The 20,424-nt window shown below is 31.4% G+C and overlaps 1 protein-coding gene across 2 annotated transcripts in view; it reads left to right on the top strand.

Moving 5' to 3' along the window:
* Positions 1 to 18,714, top strand: part of LOC143257472 (catenin alpha-like) — a 36,378-nt gene extending 17,664 nt beyond the window's left edge. The window contains exons 9-21 of one of the 2 annotated variants that reach the window (XM_076516170.1): positions 67 to 300; positions 640 to 732; positions 2,128 to 2,284; positions 3,169 to 3,369; positions 3,990 to 4,141; positions 4,396 to 4,465; positions 4,917 to 4,975; positions 7,395 to 7,576; positions 8,717 to 8,822; positions 9,696 to 9,830; positions 11,765 to 11,857; positions 12,738 to 12,761; positions 14,258 to 18,714. In XM_076516170.1, the coding sequence (XP_076372285.1) occupies positions 67 to 300; positions 640 to 732; positions 2,128 to 2,284; positions 3,169 to 3,369; positions 3,990 to 4,141; positions 4,396 to 4,465; positions 4,917 to 4,975; positions 7,395 to 7,576; positions 8,717 to 8,822; positions 9,696 to 9,830; positions 11,765 to 11,857; positions 12,738 to 12,761; positions 14,258 to 14,422 (1,671 nt within the window). In that variant the 3' untranslated portion in view covers positions 14,423 to 18,714. Of the gene's footprint in view, positions 1 to 66; positions 301 to 639; positions 733 to 2,127; positions 2,285 to 3,168; positions 3,370 to 3,989; positions 4,142 to 4,395; positions 4,466 to 4,916; positions 4,976 to 7,394; positions 7,577 to 8,716; positions 8,861 to 9,695; positions 9,831 to 11,764; positions 11,879 to 12,737; positions 12,762 to 14,257 lie in introns of those variants that run through there. The other variant, XR_013031872.1, reaches the window with a different exon arrangement.
* The last annotated feature ends 1,710 nt before the right edge of the window (positions 18,715 to 20,424 follow it).

The raw sequence follows: 20,424 nt of genomic DNA, 5'->3' as shown, positions 1-20,424 counted from the left end.
CTCAGTCATGTAAATGACATAGAATTACAATTTTCATTTCTTGTTTTCTGCTGTTGCTGTATATAGGTTGGAAAAAAGGAACCCTCAGAAGATCTAGGCAAAGCTTTGGAGTATGTGAATAGAAAGACCAGGGATCTTCGTCGACAGCTACGTAAGGCTGTGGTCGACCACGTGTCTGACTCTTTCCTAGAAACAAATGTTCCCCTACTTGTGTTGATTGAGGCAGCAAAAGTAGGCAACGAACGTGAAGTGGTAGAGTACTCACAGGTGTTTACTGAACATGCTAATAAACTGGTGGAGGTGAGTCTCATAGTTTCCTGTTTATTAATTTTGAAACTTTGATTTTTTTGTGTTTCTACATAAAAATGTTCAGGAGAAATTGTGTATCTATAAAAATGTGTGATATTTTCTAATATGATTTTGTATTTAAAGAAATGTAGAGTTTCTCATCTAAAGCCAAGTATTAAAAAAAAGTATTTGATTCATTTGTCTGTACAGTGAATTTCTCAAAAACCAAGGATCTATTTTGTTTTGTTTTTTTAACGTGGAGAATGGAAGTATAATTCACTTGTAATTACGTATTGTACAGAATGATAAAGCTTATAGTTTTGGTTTCTGTTTGTTTTTTTTCCAAAAAAGGTGGCCAAACTGGCTTGTTCTATGTCTAGTAATGAAGATGGTGTCAAGATGGTCTGGTATGCTGCATCTCAGATACAGAGTTTATGTTCTCAGGTATTTATTTTAAAGACTGTTTAATGTTTCTTTTGAATTAATATTAGAAGAGTTAAATCTTACCTTGCATATGAACACTCCAGTATGCCACATAAAGTACAGTTGGTGAATCTATAAGCATCTAGGTGAAAATTTTCCTTCCTCTGTACTGGCAGAAATAGTGAAAGCTATTTCACTAACTAGTATAATGATAAATGAAAATAATCTTTATAAAAGGTTGTTGAAACAGTTCTTAAGCCTATTTTTCTTAAAATACAGAAGAGTAAATAATGAATTAAAGCAGAAAGTTGTCTCATCTAGTTATGACCTTTGTACTCATTTGCTGCTTGCCATAGGTTGCTAAGTGTGATAAAATTTTCCATGTGGAGGATGTGAAATGAAATAATTTTTATATATACATAGTTGCATAACCAAAAAAAAATCATAAATTACTATATCAATACCACAGAATTCCACTATGATTTATCAAGCTTAGTAAGTGAAATGTATTTCAGTCTAAAAAAATATGAAATCTGAGCAAACTAAAGTCATAAGCTGCCTCTTTGAAACCTTGGTTCAAACGAATGAGGTAATATCCTAGCACTTTAAAATGGCTGAGAAAGCCACTAGAAGAACATTCTGAAATTTTGTTTGGTCATTCACAGGTCATATATTGAAGTAAGTGTATATAAGGTACTGTTTCCAAAAATAGAAACAGGTGAGTGAGGCCACTGTTTTGATTCAGTACATAAGCAATACCTCAGCGTATAGGAAAGATATGATATTTTATATTTTAGCTTGTCAGTGTCAGTAATACAAGATCCTAATTTGTATGAAACAAAAGACTGTATTTTTACATTTCACTTTTTTTGTAATTGTTATATTTAAAATAAGGAAATTGAATAATGTATAAAACTAAAGTTTGAATTATACAGTTTGATACCAAACTTATTGATATAAGTAAAATTTTGAAAGCAAGTCAGCGAATGCAATGACATGGCTTTTGACTCCTGATCTGTCTTAAAATGGTTAAATAATAACTAATTCCACACTTAACCACACACCCAATGAGGAAAAAACAGTTTTTTTTTCAGTTGAACTTCCTCCCTGTTTCCTCTCCAATACAGCAAAAGTAAGCTAAAGTAGTTTTCTTTGATAATGAATTTTACTCTTGTATTCAAAGACTGAAATTAATTATAGCCTGCTACTGAATCATTGTAAATCATTGGAAGTGGTAAAGTTTGATAAAACAACTATAAAAATGTGTTGGAAATTTTTGGAGCTCATATCATTTTCATTGTTGTAAATCTTTAAAAACAGTTCTCCCTCTATTTATTTTTCCTTTTTTTTAATGCACACATGCTGCTGTTTTATATCACATTATTGTTGTTGTTTTTATATGCCTTCTTCCTATAGGTAATCAATGCAGCTCAAATTCTAGCTGCCCGTCCACGTCCCAAGGTTGCTCAAGAAAACATGGATGTCTTTAAGGATACTTGGGAAAATCACGTTCGCATCTTGACAGAAGCCGTTGATGATATTACTACCATTGATGACTTCCTGGCTGTCTCAGGTATGAAAGGATGAGAATCAAAATGGTAATTCAATACAGTGATTAAATATTTAGGTGTCTGAAAAGCATGAAACTGATGTTTATATGGGCTATATTAAGTCATATGTTCATTATATGGCTCTGAGTTTATACTTCCAGTGTCAAAAAGTCTTAATCTTTTGTCCTGATGAATATTTAAAGTGATATTGTCACATCAACCCTAAGCTTTGTTGTTTCACTTGAAATAGGTTTCCTGGTGGGGCAACAGAAAGTTTATGGATTTATAAAGTTAAAATGCAATGCTCAGTTCTTCATGATAGAAGCAGTAGATAGCTCGATGTGGCTTTACTCGTAAACAACAGTATCATCAACAAAAACACTTGAAATAAAGTATAGGGAACGTATCTTTTAGTGCACTTAAATGTGTGTTTCTTGGTGCCTCATACCTTTCATTTCGGTGATATTCGAAATTTTCTTGTGTTCTATTTAAGGTGCCAAACATGGCTTTTACATTTTGAATTTTAAATAAATTTAGTTTGATTTAGTTTATTCTGTCTGTGGTTGTGTTGTTCATGTGCCATAGGATTATATGTGTTATTCACTAAATGCTTTATGAAACATATAATACACAATATTTTATACATCGGGAAACAGTAGTGTTCTTTTTTTTCTTCTTGTCCAATCTGAAAAAAACTTCTCAAAATGATACATAATTTTAAAAAGGTTACTTCTACAGCCTCATGTAAGTATTAAATTAAAATCTGGGGGAATAGTGCTGTATGTGTAAGTAACAATGAAAACTAAAAAAAAACATTAGTTGTTTCTGTTGAAGTGTGAACGTTCGTAATTAATATTTTTGTGAGCTAAACCTTGAAATGTTTTCTTTCTTTTTACCAACAACCCAGATAATCACATATTGGAAGATGTCAACAAATGTGTTTTAGCCTTACAAGAAGGAGATCCTGACACTTTAGATCGCACGGCTGGTGCTATTAGAGGACGATCGGCTCGTGTCTGTAATGTTGTAACTGCAGAAATGGATAATTATGAGCCTGGAATTTACACTGAACGTGTTTTGGAAGCTGTGGCTGTGTTAAAAGACCAGGGTAATTAATTTTTAAAGAGTTTTCAGCTGTCATCACTTAATAAGGAGGGAAAAAGAGCATAGAAATTAAATATTCAAACATTTTTAAGTACAGATCTTAAAGTGGGATAAAAACTATTCCATTATTATATTTTCTGATAAAAATTTTGTTCACATGTTGTTTCTTTGAGAAAAAGAAAATGATACTCTTGACTTATTGCCTTTCAGTGGTTTAGTAGTAAGTCTTGAGAGCAAATAACATTTGAAAGCAGATTTCAATAACCCACAGTGGGCAGAACAGAAATATCGTGTTCTGTAACCTTGCTCTTAACAACAAAGAAACAGTCAATTCACCTTAATCAGTCTTTATTAAAGTTTGTGTTAGTCGCAGAATATTTTTTTTAATTTGAAATTCTAGAACACAAATCTTTTTGAAAGATAAAACTATCATTTTACATGTGGTAATAGAAAAAAAAAATGTGCATATTAAGTGATATGTTAATTAAACTTTACTAAACAGTTTATGGTAATTTACCTTGACATAAAAAAATTAGCATTTTCTGTTTTGGAGTTTGAACTCAAATAACTATATCAACAGTAGATGCATTGTGCTTAAATTGTTTAATTAAATATTTTTCCTAGTTATGCCTAACTTTGCTCAGAGAGTTGAGATAGCAGTTGAAGCACTCAGTTCAAGTTCACAAAAGGATGTAGATGAAAATGAATTTATTGATGCGTCACGTCTCGTATATGATGGAGTGAGAGAAATAAGAAGAGCTGTGTTGATGAACAGGGTAAGAACAATTCCATCAGTGGCTCCAATAGAGTAAGATAAAAGAACAAAAGGTTTGTTGGTTAATAGGACATGATTGTGTAAGAAAAGATAACAACAGCCATGATGATTAATGTATGTCTGTTTTTTTACTTAAAATCATGGCTAATGTAACAAAATTCTTGAAGAACTTAAGAAACTTAAGATTTAAAGTGATGCAATGTCATTGGTGCAGTTTTATCTGAATGACCACAATTTTGTAAATTATTGTTACAGACTGCAGAGGAGTTGGACTCTGAGACAGAAATAGAGTATGATGAAAATACATATGACACTAGGAGCAAATGTAAGTATATCTTTGTAGTCTGAATGTAACACCATGTATGTGGGGGTAAATAAAAGGGAATCAGAATGTTTATCTGACTGTATATATCAACTTGTGTACATGTAGCAGGTGCATCTCATGTTTGTGATTCTGTTTTAAAAAAACTAATATACCTTCAGTACGTAATGTCTGAAAGCAGTGGACATTTTCACAGTGATTGTACACTATAATATTTGTTACTGTATTTGAATTGTACTAATATATTGCAGACATTGTAGAGTCAAACTTAGAAGCATATATTTTTATTAAAAAGTACATGTGTTAATACCTCTGCAACGATTTAAATGGAGCTTTAGTATGTAAATTTATATGATCTTTTTTTACTTCACAAACCAGAGAAACTGTTAGAATTTATAGTGCAATTGAATGAATGTGAATATAATATGTTCTGTTTACTTTCTTCCATATTTAGCAAGTGCCCATACTGACTTTGATGAGTATCCAGAAATCAGTGGCATTAGCAACACCAGAGTAAGCATTTTTTTTGTTATATTGTCATTGTTACAACCATGTTAAAGGTATTATACTAATAGTCACATGGATTATTTAACATTCACAGGATTAGCATTGTGTTATATTAAAATGTTATTGCTACCAATATGCTAAAAATAAGTAATAGAAATCAGGTCACTGTTAGTAGAAGTGTATTTATGTTAATGTTCTTCAAAGTGACTGGTGGAATTTAGTAGCACTGTTGTCATTAGAGTTAATGAAGTGTAGACCTGTGAATTGTGAATAATCATTTTCATAAACAAGGTACTATATGATGGGTTTACAAGAAACTGATTGCTACAAAGTATAGTGCACATCAGTGTCTGTGTAACCAAGATAACACATGATGACTGTAATAAAAACACTGCTACAAAGCATAGTGCCTAGTAAGTCTACAGATTTACAATGCTTAAATCAGGGGTTTAACTCCCTTTGATGGACTCAGCAGATAACCCGATGTGGCTTTGTTATAAGAAAAACACACATACACATGCTACAAAGCATAACACACAGTAATGTCTGTGTACTCTTATAAAGGTTCATGAACCTCCGCGATATATTGATTGATTCTGTCCACCAACTTGACAGTTTGCCACATCTGTGGATGACAAGAACAAAACCTGTCGCAAAGAGTAATATATATATTCAGTAACTGTTTTATTTTCTAAATGCTGTATGGTTAATCTATCCTTATGTGGTTCAGGAGTACATTTATGGACTTTTTTTTTCCAATTTCTACGACATATTATATCCAATCCTCTGTATTTTTTTACCAGCTGACTTTCTGTCAGTAATATCCAATTCTCATCCTTGTTAAAAGTGAATTGCACAATTCATAACCAGTAAGAACAAACTGAACCACCATAAAAATACAAGAAATTGCTAAAATTTATACACCCTTGTGCAAACTAATTGAAACAAATGGTCATTTTACAATATTTTCAGCATGGCCGTCGGTGTAGACTCCCTGGACCTGCTGATTTTCTTTAATAGTTATTTTTTCACACAGGCAGCATCATTAGCTGTGTTTTGCAGTACGGTCGATCTATTTTTGGGGTATATGATGAAATTTTGAGGAATATTACATCATTCAAAATTGTATTAGAAGAGCAAGGAGACAAGTCAAAAAACTTTTACCAACTCAGTGAAGAAAAAAACGGTATCAATTGGGTCTGAAATACAAGAACTGGATGCAAGAACAATGGAGGAAGGTGTTATTCAGTGACGAGACTCATTTCTTTGTACAGGGTCAAAGAAGTCTGCATGTTTGCAGATCTCCAGGTGAGAAACTTCGAGAATCTTACATCAATCAGTTTGTAAAACATCCCTTGAAGAAGATGTTTTGGGGCTTTTTCAGCTACTATGGCATCAGAGGCTTACATATCATAGAAGGTATGATGTGAGGACCACAGCACATCAAAGTTTTGCAGAGAAAAGTTGTTCCAGAATTGAAAAAGAGATTTCTAGATGGATCTGGCATTTTTCAGCAAGATCTGGCTCCATGCCACACATCGAAACTTGTGAAGAATTTTATGACTACAATGAGAATAAAGGTGCTGAACTGGCCTGGAAACTCTCTGGATGTAAATCCTATTGAAAATCTTTGGGTGATTTGTAAAGAAAAACTTCGGGAAAAAGACTGTACTACAAAAATAAGCTAATTGAGGCCATAATTGAGGTGTGGTACTGCAATCCAAAAATTAGTAAAGATTGCAGTCAACTCATGGACTTGATGCCAAAGTGGATTAATGATCTTCTGAAAAATAAAGGTGGTCATATCATGTATTAATTTGTGAGTAATTTTTGGATTCTCAGAAATAAAATGCAAAAAATTGAAAAAAATTAATTTTCCATCTTGTTTCAATTAATTTGCACAAGGGTATAGTTAAATTCCCCATGGTGGACAAGTATAGATAGCCTGTTGTTTAGTTTAGATCAGGACTTAAACAGTCTTAAATTTTGCTTCACTTTCTTTGATGCATGGCCCATAGTTTTAAATTGGCTGGAACTGTATGTGAATTTTGTTCTTTTAATGTTTCCATTATCATTACATGTGTATGTTTTAAAAATAACATAACTTAGTCATTCTTCCATTATTAACAATAGCAAAATTAGTATTGCATTTTGATGTCAACTATTTTGTAATAAACAGTTTTTAAATTGATTGGCAGAAATGTTTACTAAACATGTATTGACATAAAATCTAAATTTTTGTTGTTTTTTGTGAAAAACCTTAGTTTTAAGAGCAGTAACTGTTTTTGCACAAGAAATATACACCTGATATTAAAATTGTTTTGAGTGTATTCTCAATATAAAAATAAAAGTTTTTTTTTAAGGTTTTAAGAAATTAATAAAAATATAACATGTTTATGGTAAACTTTTATATTTTGTTGTTCAGGATGCATATCGTTTTGTGTCTGAGGAAGAGAAGCAGAAAATAGCTGCTCAGGTTGAAACATTCCGTACAGAGAAAAGCAAGTTTGATCGAGAGGTAGCAAAGTGGGATGATACTGGGAACGATGTCATTGTTCTAGCCAAAGAGATGTGTGTGATTATGATGGAGATGACTGACTTCACAAGGTAAGAAATACAGAAACTGTGTTATGGCAACAAAACAACAGTAAGGAATAGATGAACTGTATTACAGAAACAAAACAGCAGTAAGGAGTACAGACACTATATTACAGCAACAAAACAACAGTAAGAAGTACAGAAACTGTATTACAGAAACAAAACAGCAGTAAGGAGTACAGACACTATATTACAGCAACAAAACAGCTGTAAGGAATACAGAAACTGTATTACAGCAACAAAACAACAGTAAGGAATACAGAAACTGTATTACAGCAACAAAACAACAGTAAGGAGTACAGAAACTGTATTACAGCAACAAAACAACAGTAAGGAGTACAGAAACTGTATTACAGCAACAAAACAACAGTAAGGAATACAGAAACTGTATTACAGCAACAAAACAGCTGTAAGGAATACAGAAACTGTATTACAGCAACAAAACAGCAGTAAGGAATACAGAAACTGTATTACAGCAACAAAACAGCTGTAAGGAATACAGAAACTGTATTACAGCAACAAAACAGCTGTAAGGAATACAGAAACTGTATTACAGCAACAAAAAAGCAGTAAGGAATACAGAAACTGTATTACAGCAACAAAAAAGCTGTAAGGAATACAGAAACTGTATTACAGCAACAAAAAAGCTGTAAGGAATACAGAAACTGTATTACAGCAACAAAACAGCTGTAAGGAATACAGAAACTGTATTACAGCAACAAAACAGCTGTAAGGAATACAGAAACTGCATTACAGAAACAAAACAATAGTAAGGAGTACAGAAACTGTATTACAGATACAAAACATGAGTAACCTGACGATGACCAAAGAAGGTCTAAACGTTGTTCATTCCTCCACATAGAGCTTTCTCTACCCATACCTGCCATTTTTACATATATGATAGAGTTGTTAAGTTTCAAAACGTTCAAAAGCTATATAGCAAATTGACTTAGCTTTTAGCTGTAGAAAGATACGTAAACTTCTTGGATGTATGTTGGTGTAGTTTTGTCACCAGGTGACAGTTAAATATTAAATACTTGTTAGTCTCCACTAGCGAGTTTCATCAGTTACACCTGATGGAGAAAAAAGAATATTTTTATGTTGTATTGTGGATGAAAGTGTTGTGATTGTTATGGTTTTATACAACAGGGGCAAAGGGCCACTGAAAACTACCATGGATGTTATAAATGCAGCTAAAAGAATCTCAGAATTTGGAACGAAAATGGACAAACTTGCTAAGACAATAGCAGACCAGGTGGGGAGCATTATCCAAATGTGTTGTACAAAGATGAGGTTGGTGATGTTAGAATTTGATTTTTATACTCATTTTGGTTGCAGGAGGAAGATTGCAGGAAACGTATAGTAAAAACCTTTGTTATAATATTATTAGTAAATGAAAAAATAGTAAACATTGATGATATAACTTAAATACAATTGTTTATTTGTTAGATCTTGCAAAAAGCAAGATTAGGGATACCTTTGCTAGCTATTCCTCATTTTGAAGTGACAGATTATGGGGAAAGCAGCAAGTCAACATCACATAACACTAACTTTCTGATGTACACTTGTCATATCAGATAGTTAAATTTGACCATTACTCTTATAACACATTCATTGTCCTGTAATATGAAGCATGATATTTTGTAGTTGCATTAATGGAACATGGACATGAAACCTTTTTCACTGTGCTGTGCTCGGCCAGGTTTATATGCCTCAAAATGAAAATTAGTGAAGCTTGGTGTCTTAAAAGCCAGTTGTCTTAGCTGTAGAGTCCCACCAATTTTCATATTTACAAAACTGAATAGGTGAAAACTGAGATAAACAGCTTAATTGAGTAGAGCCTTCTTGTCAGCATTCCTTTATGATAAACACAGTCACAAATACAAATCTTTCTTAATTTAGTTTCTGCTTCTAAAATAATAAATTCTATCAAATGGTTAATGCATTTCCAAATTATTGACTGGAGTTTAGTGAATTTCTATTCATTTGTGTTTAAGCATGTGACTAGAAGCTGCTTCAGATTCTTGTTGCTGTTGTAAAATAAACGATTATTATGTTTAACTAATTCTACTTCATATTCAGTACTGACACGTAGCTTTTCATGTGCAATTATTTGTTTGTATTTTAGTGTCCTGAGTCCAACACGAAGAAGGATCTGTTGGCCTATCTTCAACGGATTGCTCTGTATTGCCATCAACTGAATATCACAAGTAAGGTGAAAGCTGATGTACAGAATATATCTGGAAACCTTATTGTGTCTGGGGTATGTAACTGTGTTCTGTGTTTGTGCTAAAGTAAGCCAGGTATAGATAAAAGACATTTCAGTTTTTCTTGACAATTTGTTCTGTCAATGTAAATCTTCGTATGAAGATTCTAATATTGCAAACTTAGTTACATACTTTTATCCTAGAAAACTTCTTACTGTATTGCAGTTTTATTGAGTAAAAGTTTTGAATTATACTTGACAATTTATAATTCAAAATTATTTTTCAAGTGTGATGGTAATGGATACAGTTTAAATTATGGACTATTCTCCAGAATTTTCTATCTTATTAAAGTTAAAATTCTTTAATTCTGTGTGCATCTAAAGTTATAAGATAATAGTTTGCTCTTTAGCACAAAGTAAATTTTTGAAGTTATGTTGGTTTAACCATATTACATGCACTTCAAGAATAATTGAGCTTGTTTTACTTAAAAATAAGTTTGCTTATAAAATAAACTTGTGAAGTTTAACAGAAAAGTTTTATTTTAACCATAGTCCAAGTAATACAAGAAAAAGATTGGTAGTTTGAGTAGAAGACATGCAGATTTTTAATAATTGTTTGGTAGAATCTTTATCATATGTATTTAAAATGTATTATTTTAATTACAATAAAATAGACAGCATGGTTCAATAACTGGCTGAAAATTTTAACTTCAGTTTTTATTGTTCTAGCTTAACAATAGATCAGTGTTTAATATTCTAGCTTGACAGTGTAACATCAGTTTTTCATATTCTAGCTTGACTGTGTAATTATCAGTTTTTAATATTCTAGCATGAATGTGTAACACCAGTTTTTTAATATTCTAGCATGACTGTGTAACACCAGTTTTTAATATTCTAGCTTTACAGTACATTATCAGTTTTTAATATTCTAGCTTGACAGTACATTATCAGTTTTTTAATATTCTAGCATGACTGTGTAACATCAGTTTTTTACTATTCTAGCATGACTGTGTAACATCAGTTTTTTACTATTCTAGCATGACTGTGTAACACCAGTTTTTTAATATTCTAGCATGACTGTGTAACATCAGTTTTTTAATATTCTAGAATGACTGTGTAACACCAGTTTTTTAATATTCTAGCTTGACCATGTAACATCAGTTTTTAATATTCTAGCATGACTGTGTAACACCAGTTTTTTAATATTCTAGCTTGACCATGTGACATCAGTTTCTAATAATCTAGCTTGACCATGTGACATCAGTTTCTAATAATCTAGCTTGACCATGTGACATCAGTTTCTAATAATCTAGCTCGACAGTGTAACATCAGTTTTTTTAATATTCTAGCTCGACAGTGTAACATCAGTTTTTTAATATTCTAGCATGACTGTGTAACACCAGTTTTTTAATATTTTAGCTTGACAGTGTAACACCAGTTTTTTAATATTCTAGCTTGACAGTACATCATGTTTTAATAATCTAATTTAAAAATACAATATTGGCTTTTAATATTCAAGTTTGGCAGTGTAACATCAGTTTTTAATATTCAAGTTTGGCAGTGTAACATCAGTTTCTGATAAGCTAGCTTGACAGTGTAACATCAGTTTCTGATAATCTAGCTTGACAGTGTAACATCAGTTTCTGATAATCTAGCTTGACAGTGTAACATCAGTTTTTAATAATCTAGCTTGACAGTGTGACATCAGTTTTTAATAATCTAGCTTGACAGTGTGACATCAGTTTTTAATAATCTAGCTTGACAGTGTGACATCAGTTTTTAATAATCTAGCTTGACAGTGTGACATCAGTTTTTAATAATCTAGCTTGACAGTGTGTATCAGTTTTTAATAATCTAGCTCGACAGTGTACATCAGTTTTTAATAATCTAGCTCGACAGTATGTATCAGTTTTTAATAATCTAGCTCGACAGTGTATGTCAGTTTTTAATAATCTAGCTCGACAATGTAACATCAATTTTTAATTTTCTAGCTTGACAGTGCAACATCACTAATTCAAGCTGCAAAGAATCTCATGAATGCTGTAGTACTTACAGTGAAGGCTTCTTATGTTGCATCAACTAAGGTATGTCTGTATGTAAACAGTGTTTCACAGGAAGTACTCTAGTGAACAAAACATTGCTTAAAGCTAAAAAAGTCCATTTATTAGTTACTTTATGACTTTATGTGATGTAAAACATTTTATATTTCTATTATAAATTTTTATAGTAGAATAATTCTGAAATAATGATCTATCTAGAGCACTTATTTGAAAAACAACATCTTGAAAAATGCTATCCAAAATTCATAAAGCATTCACAAAGAGTTAATCTATAACAACTCTTAGTACAAGTTAATGGCACAGTAATTTCTTTTTAAGAGTATAATTTACAGGCTAAGTTTGTAGCAGGATGTGGTGGTGTGAATAGTTGATTTCCTTTTGTTTGCCTTCATTTTATAATTCTTATCTCTATGCTGATGATAATATCTAATTAAAATTTCCTTTACATTGGATTAATATTTTTGACCTGAAATGTACTAATAACAAAAGTAATAATACACTTGTTTCTCATAATCACCTCTAAGCATTCTATTTGTTGGATACTATGTTTAGAAAATGTTGACGTAGCCAGTCTTATTCTTGATCTAAGGATATAAATTGTTAAAAGATCAATAATGAAATTTGAATAATTTTTCCAAAGATTATAAAGGAGTAAATATATTTGTTTTAGTGTAAAATTGTTATAAGTAGTATTAGAATTTGTATTTCATAAACACCTTTTTAAAAATTCTTTCAGTATTCTTATATTAATTAATCAAACTATATTGGGTTATACATTTTTATGAGAATGGGGTGGGGACCAGCCTTCAAATGTTTCATTGTTTAACCATAGTTTTGAAACATTTCCTTTGAGATGTTGAATACAATGACATTCTAATATTTTCTTTTTTTCCCACCCCTTCAGTATCCCCGAAGTGGAAGAGTCAGTGTAAGTGCTATTTGTTTTTATCAAATTATAAAGTTTTTGTAAAAATAATTTTGTTGTATTTGTTTGCTGTTAATTAACACTGAGATCATTATTTATAATGCTTACAAAACTTTTATATTTTTTTTTACATCAGAATTTGGGAAGTAATCTGGTTGTAATATGTAACGTTTTGCAAACTGTAGACAATTGGTTTACTCATTATGAGCTAGTCATCTTCTATTGGATGAGTTGTTAATACTTAAAACTTACTTCATCATGGAAAATAATTTCATAGAAGAGTTTATCCCTATGTTATGAATCTGCTAAATATCTTTTTTCAGAAATATTATAGAATCAAACTAGGGACAACTTTGAGTGACTGTTTAAAAATTAATGGATCCATATTTAATTAGATGTAACTCTCCTGTAAGTTAGCTTACTAAAATGTGGATAGGACATTGTGATCATTGTAAAAATGTGTTTTCATTAAAACAAAGATAAAACAAGGTTATTCTGTGTGACTAAGACTGGACTAGTGTTGAATAGACTCTTATGAGTAATTGTTTCATACTATAATTGAATTTTCCATTTCATTACCACAGATTTCACAGATGTAATTAAAATTTCTAACTGATAATTTAAGTTTGTTTATAATTTGGGGAATAACGTTTTACTTACTAGGAAATTGTGTAGTGGTCTTTTGTTTTGAAAAAAGTGTATTTTGTAATTCAAACTTGAATTACTTAAAGCCGTTAGCAATTAGCTGAAATTGATTCTGAATTATTGTTTTTTCCCTTTAATCTTTGTAAAATGGTACAAACAACAAGATTGACGTGCTAAAAGTTACTTATTTTTATTGCAAAATTATTTTTAAAATGCATTAAACAGTGTAAAATAATTTTTTAACAATGAAATCGGTTTTTAGAGGATATTTTAGGACTTTATGGTACTAAGTCAGGAACTGAAATGTTTTTTCTACTAACTTTTGTGATACCAAATATTTGAGATGTTGTATCTATTGAACAAGGTTGTGAAGGGTCAAGAGCACCCCAACAGTTCCTGCTCATGTGATGGGTACTTTTCAGATTTTTTTACCTAAAACTTTCTCAATCTTTTGTAGTCTACTTGACCTTTGCAGTGATGAAAACTAGTTTAGGAACAAATCTGTTAATCTCGGTGATTCATTATATTCTGTCTAAAAGAGTTACAAGTGTGATTGGAATGTACGTTGGTAGATATCTTTGTTAGGAGCTGTTGTTGTACAGTGCTGCCACTTATCAGTAAACTTGGTACTATTCACTGATTATTGATTATAGAAGCTTTATTTATAGGTTTATCTTGGGACTATTAAAAAGCTAGCAAGATATGTAAAGTGTTGTTTCCAAAGATAGTTGAGGCCTCTGATCAAAATATCCTTTAATTATCAAAGCATGGTTGAAAAGTTATCATGTTTGTTGAAATTATTATTGTAAACTTGGGGAGTGAGTGTATAAGAAGTCCTGATTTATCTATTTCAGTCTCCTATTGTTGTGTGGAAGATGAAAGCTCCTGAGAAAAAGCCACTCGTTCGACGAGAGAAACCAGAAGAGGTTCGGGCAAAGGTGCGGAAAGGGTCCCAGAAGAAGAATATTGCTCCTATTAAAGCCTTGAGTGAATTTCATAGTACAGCTGATTCTGTGTGAAGCTAAAATTGCATTTCTGAAGATAAAAAACAACAAGTTTGAATTTTAGCAACAACTGAAAAGGTTGTGAGGTTTCTTTAATGGAACATAAAGTGTGGATGTTGACTCAGTTTTTGTAAAGTATTTTATGGTATGGAAAGAGAAGAAAAAAAGTTTTTTAGTTTTCATAAGATGATAATTTCATTTATATTTGTTGTTACTCAAGTAAGTATGGATGACTTTATTCATTTGTAGTTTCAAAATACATTTCAACTTGTAGTTGGTAAGATGCTTTTATTAATCAATACTTTGTAACTTTATTTTTAATAGTATCTTTTTTGTATATTTTAGTATATATTTTATACATGTATTACATAGTTGCATTTAAAGTTTCAATTGATTCTTAAGGTCTACGTGAAATAGAAAGGCCACCCCTTAAAGTATATATTGGAGATTGCAGTCTTAGTACGTTTTTTTTAGAATTGAAATGTTGGTGAACTAGGTATGCCAAGAATAACAAAGTTAACTGACTTGGACTATGTGAGTGCCTGATTCTAAGTAGCTGGATAACAAGATATGCAAAAAGAAAGAAAATGTAGAACACAAAGGTACCTTAAGCTTTTGAAAAGTAATTGTGAACTCTCAGTATGTTGACATTATTTTCATGTTATTGTGAAACACTGTATCCTGATGATACACTGTATTTGATGATAGGACCTATGAGTTTGTACTTCATAACTTCTCAATATCAGCAAGTTGTACATGTTAGACAGCAACTGTTTACAAAAGGTGTAACATGGTAAAATTAATGTTTTTTATTTTAAGTATGTTTTTCATCAACAAATTATCAATAATCTTCAAACCTGAATGATTTAAAGTTTTCAATTCTCAAACTATCAGCAAATTTCATGAAGAGGTTTTTCTTTTGTTGTGAGCCTCTTGAATTTTTTTCTTTTTAAGCCAAGAAATGGATTGTATTTTATAATTTATTATGCAGAAGTTGCTCTGGTTTGTAAAGTCCAAAGATAATCTTCAGAGGATTTCATTTGTGATTTTTGTGGCAAAGATTATTAATAAACTAAAATAAAAAGTATAATTCATGCAAAGTTTCAGAGTTTTCAAATAAGTATTGTATATAAAAGGTAACATTATTGATTATAGATGTTTTATTGTGTGACTTTTCTAAGCATAGTTTTTTCTACTTAAGTCTAGTTTCAAAAAGAAAAGTATTTAGTCATTCCATAAGATTGAAGAGGTATATTATGTGTATTACACTATTCACATTATAAAGGTTACTGTACATGACTATAGGCAGGTACTAGTGAAATTTCTGTGCTCTATCACTGCTTTCAGATTGTGGATTAAAAACATTAATTTTAGTTGCAGGTTACCAAGTTGCACATATTTAGTTATGTTTTAATTTGTAGTTAAAACCAGACTTACTGATGGAAGCAGTTTGTAATTGTAGTTTTTGAAGAAGCATTGTTTAGAAAACTAGCAGTTTGTGCAAAGTTTTTAGTAATTGCTGTTTTCTACATATTTTTTATTTTATAAGTAATGAGGCAGGTTCCTCTTTTTTTGCTTTTCCAGTGGTCACGTGTTTAGAGATGTAGTATGTATGTGGATAACGTTTGTGTGTGAAAAAGTAAAGTGATATATTGTCTTCCCGCTGTGTACGAGCGTGGATAACGTTTGTGTGTGAAAAAGTGAAGTGATATATTGTCTTCCCGCTTTGTACGAGCTTCTTAGTTTGTCCATACAACTTATAGAGTGGGGAGTTTCATATGTCTGTTGTTCCATCTATACCTACTCTGTGTGCTGTGAACATAAGATATGGTGAAAGTATACTTAAGAAGACCAGCAATTTTTTTTTGTGCTGTAAAAATATATTACATTATAAATTGTTGTGGAACTTGTATTAATTAGGTGTTTTCTTTTAATACATCAGGGTCCACTTCTAGCTGCAGTTTGATCTAAAATGCATTTATGTTCCTAGAATATCTTGTTAAGTACATCATTTTTTATGTTACTGATGTTTCAGACTTCTTTGTCAACTTTGGAGGATTTACAAAACTGTTTTCGTTTAAAATTAGTGTTACTCTTGTTATTTTTGAAACTGAACTTAATTAATGTAGAATTCTTGATTTGGAGAAAAACTTACCATCATATTTTCAATTTTTTTGAAAGTTTAACCTGATATCTGTTGGACTTTAGTTTTGTATATGCTACTTCAAAAATTGAGAATTTTTTATTTAGAATGGGTAAAATATTTTAGTGTGTAGAAAATTTGGCAAGCAAGCAGTTTTTTTTGTAGATTTATTACACATAGCTGCTTTAATCTAATTCATGGAAAAAGATTACTACAATCAACAGAAGTTGTTTAAAAAAACATAAATGAAAATTTAAAACTTTGTTTTTCCTGCTAAACAAAAAACAAACATTCTGAGTTAACATATAGATCTGAAATACTAATTAACTTATCAGATTGGCAGATGATTTATATTTCCAGGTAATTATGTACATCTGATCAAAATGTGTTATTATGAAAGAAACACATTGTGTTTACCTTGTTGATAAGAACTTAGGAGTTCTTATTTACATAACAGGCCTTAGAATGCTGGTCTTATGTTAGTCAATAGTATGTGTATCAACTCTTTCAAACACTAGAAGAAAATACTCCTACATTTGTACCTTGGGGTTTTTTTCCCAGTACAGGAATTGTTGTCATTTCATTTGTTTCTGTTTAGATAATTTCACTGTTGAAATCAAAATGAACATAAATATTGTACTTGTTTTAAAAGAAAGGTTTTTGAAGATTCAAAAATCCCTGCCTTTAGACCAATGTCATAGTAAATAATGTTAAGTAACTAACATACAGGTTTAAGTGCCATTAACTACCAAATACAATGGTGAACCAAATCCTGTATTTGATTAACATAACTGTATAAACCTCTGGGATAAAAATGAAGTATTGTTAATATAAGTACAATAACATAAGAAGTGAGATGCAGGTTAAACTTTGTGTTTTAACATACCACAGCCAAGTTACTATGTAAAAACAGTGTTTAAGGGAACTAATTAGTGATTTTCATAAGTAATTATTTTCAAAGTGGACATTTTTAATGCTAAAAAATTTCATAATTTTTTTTTCTCATAACTTTAATTCTGTAGAGATACACACACATACAGCTGTCCCTTTTTTAAATGTTCAAACTTTATGGGTTTTAAATTATTCAGATATTAGGGTTTACCAACAATAATCTTAAGTTGTGAGAACAAGATATTTTTTCTTAAGGCATTATGAATAAAGTTATACACAAAGGTATAACCTTCTGCTAGTTCCAAACTGTATTTGACTGCAAGAGTTGAGTCTTAAGTTGTAAAAAAAATATTCCTTGTCAAAAATGATGATTTTAACATTCTAAAACTTTGTTAACAAAAAGGAGAAGAAGAAAAACCATCTCCCAGTGATTCTTAATATTCAGAAATTTTTTGAGATTAGAGGTTAATATCATTTATCTGCTACAGAAATTACTTAACTGGGAAAAAAATACTTTTAATTAGTTTATTATTATTACAGCTGTTACTGCTCATATAACAATTATATTTTCACAGTGTAAAGCTTCATAAAATATCTTAAGCAAACAAAGTTTGGGATTTAATAATCTTTGAAAATAAATAATTTTGTCAAATAAATATTCAGTTAAACATAAGAAAGCTATTACCAAGTGATGTTTTATTTAATGTATTCTGCTTGTTTCTTTTTTAAGAGTTTGTCAGGGAACGTATTGTATTATTAAAAAATTAGTTTTTTGTATAAAAGTAGGTTTAAAAGTACATCTTATTACTGATTGTTTCTTACATTGGATGGTTCAGTGAACTTTATTTATTGTGGCAGGCTTTCTGTTTTTGACAAATTTTAGCTCAGAATTTTTTTTGTTTCTACTGTATGTGGTAAGCAAATTGAACTAATCAGGATGTTGTGACTGTTAAAGTAAGACTTGAACTTATGAAGTGTATCTAGTCACAGCAGTGAAAATAAAACTGATACAATTTTTAACTACAGTAATTTCAGGTATCACTGGTAAGGTTTTTGTAAAAGTTTTGGATGCAGCTGACATGTGCATGTAAATGTGGTTATTATTGTGTGTTTTCAACATTACCATATAAAATCTTGTCTATTTTTATAAAATCATTTATGGTTCACTTTCTCATTGGTCATCTTGCTGTAAGTGCCTCATATTAATGGCTTTTATTCCAAGTATGTATTTTAAGTTCAATAGCACAATCACAATAAATGTAACAACCCAGTGTTCTCTGTGTGTATTGTTCAAAGATAACCAACACAAGTGATCTGTGAACAGTTTACTCAAGCATGTTCAATTGGGAAGTTAGCTCGTGCAGTTAACTCCTATCCTGTTAGTGGTTACATTTCTACATACAGCTTCTATCTTTTATCAGATTAATGTTTCTTCACTTATCAGTAAAGGCTGACCTGTTGTGTGAATCCTTGTAATATCACTTGATACAAAATAAAAGTTGTCATGCTTTTTAGTTTTAGTATGTTCCACTTCATTTCAGTGTAAAACAAACAAATCTAACCAAATGTAAGGAGATTTAATGGTATAAGACCAATTTTCATTCGCTAATGCAGCGAAGTACCATTGCTCATGTACGCTGCGGCCTGGCATGGCCAAGCGCGTAAGGCGTGCGACTCGTAATCCGAGGGTCGCGGGTTCGCGCCCGCGTCGCGCTAAATATGCTCGTCCTCTCAGCCGTGGGGGTGTATAATGTGACGGTCAATCCCACTATTCGTTGGTAAAAGAGTAGCCCAAGAGTTGGCGGTGGGTGGTGATGACTAGCTGCCTTCCCTCTAGTCTTACACTGCTAAATTAGGGACGGCTAGCACAGATAGCCCTTGAGTAGCTTTGTGCGAAATTCCAAAACAAACAATGTACGCTGCAGCACCATCGTAAATTAAAAATTCCAAAACAAACAATGTACGCTGCAGCACCATCGTAAATTAAAAAATACTGCAGCGCAATATTTGGGGATACATGTATGTAAGTCCACATCTTTGAAGTTTCAAAATTATAAAAAAAAAAGACTTGGAAATAATCCATATTGGAAAGTCCAAAATATGCCTCTGGTTACACACACATTTTTAGTTTTGGGTGTGTGATAAAAGTTAGACAACCATCTTGTTTAGTTAATTAAGAGTAGATAACAGATGCTACTCACTAGTCAGTATTTCTGAGTTGGGTGTGAACATACGTAAACCATGAAGTATCTGTTATGTGTACCATTCGGGTTTAAAATGCTGTTCTTTGTTTATTTTTTCTCAAACTAGAAAATTAATGGTGTTTTAAATTAAAATAGGTGCAACATGAATAAAATTAATTAATATTGTGTCTAGAACTCCCACATGTTTTATGGCAACGAATTATACTGAATATATTTTAATTTTTAAAAAGTATAAAGGGATAAATGAATAATGCTTAACATGACAGTATCTCCACTATTCTATGTATGAAAGTTTACACTAAATAAATATTAATTTTCAAAATAATGGACGAGTGGGTGTGGAAAAAGGTGTTAAATATGAACGTTTACCACAAGATATAGTTGAGTTTCAGTTAAAACATCCCCGTCACACCAAACATGGGGACGTTATAATGTATAGTCAATCCCACTATTCGTTGGTAAAAGAGTAGCCCAAGAATTTAGCGGTGGGTGGTGATGACTAGCTGTTTCACTCTAGTCTGACACCGCTAAATTAGAGACGGCTAGCGTAGATAGCCCTCGTGTAGCTTTGCACGAAATTCCAACCAAACATGCTCACCCTTTCAACCGTGAGTGCGTTGTAATGTAAAAGTCAATCTCACTGTTGGTAAAGGAGTAGTCAAAGAGTTGGTGGTGGGTGGTGATGACTAGTCGCCTTCCCTCTAATCTCACACTGCAAAATTAGGGACGTCTAGCGCAGATAGCCATCGTGTAGCTTTGCGCGAAAATTCAAAGTAAAC

This window comes from Tachypleus tridentatus, chromosome 7 (assembly GCF_004210375.1).
Source record: "Tachypleus tridentatus isolate NWPU-2018 chromosome 7, ASM421037v1, whole genome shotgun sequence".
NCBI classification, from domain to species: domain Eukaryota; kingdom Metazoa; phylum Arthropoda; class Merostomata; order Xiphosura; family Limulidae; genus Tachypleus; species Tachypleus tridentatus.
The sequence above is the reverse complement of the archived record's forward strand: the minus strand, read 5'-3'. Positions and strand labels throughout refer to the sequence as shown.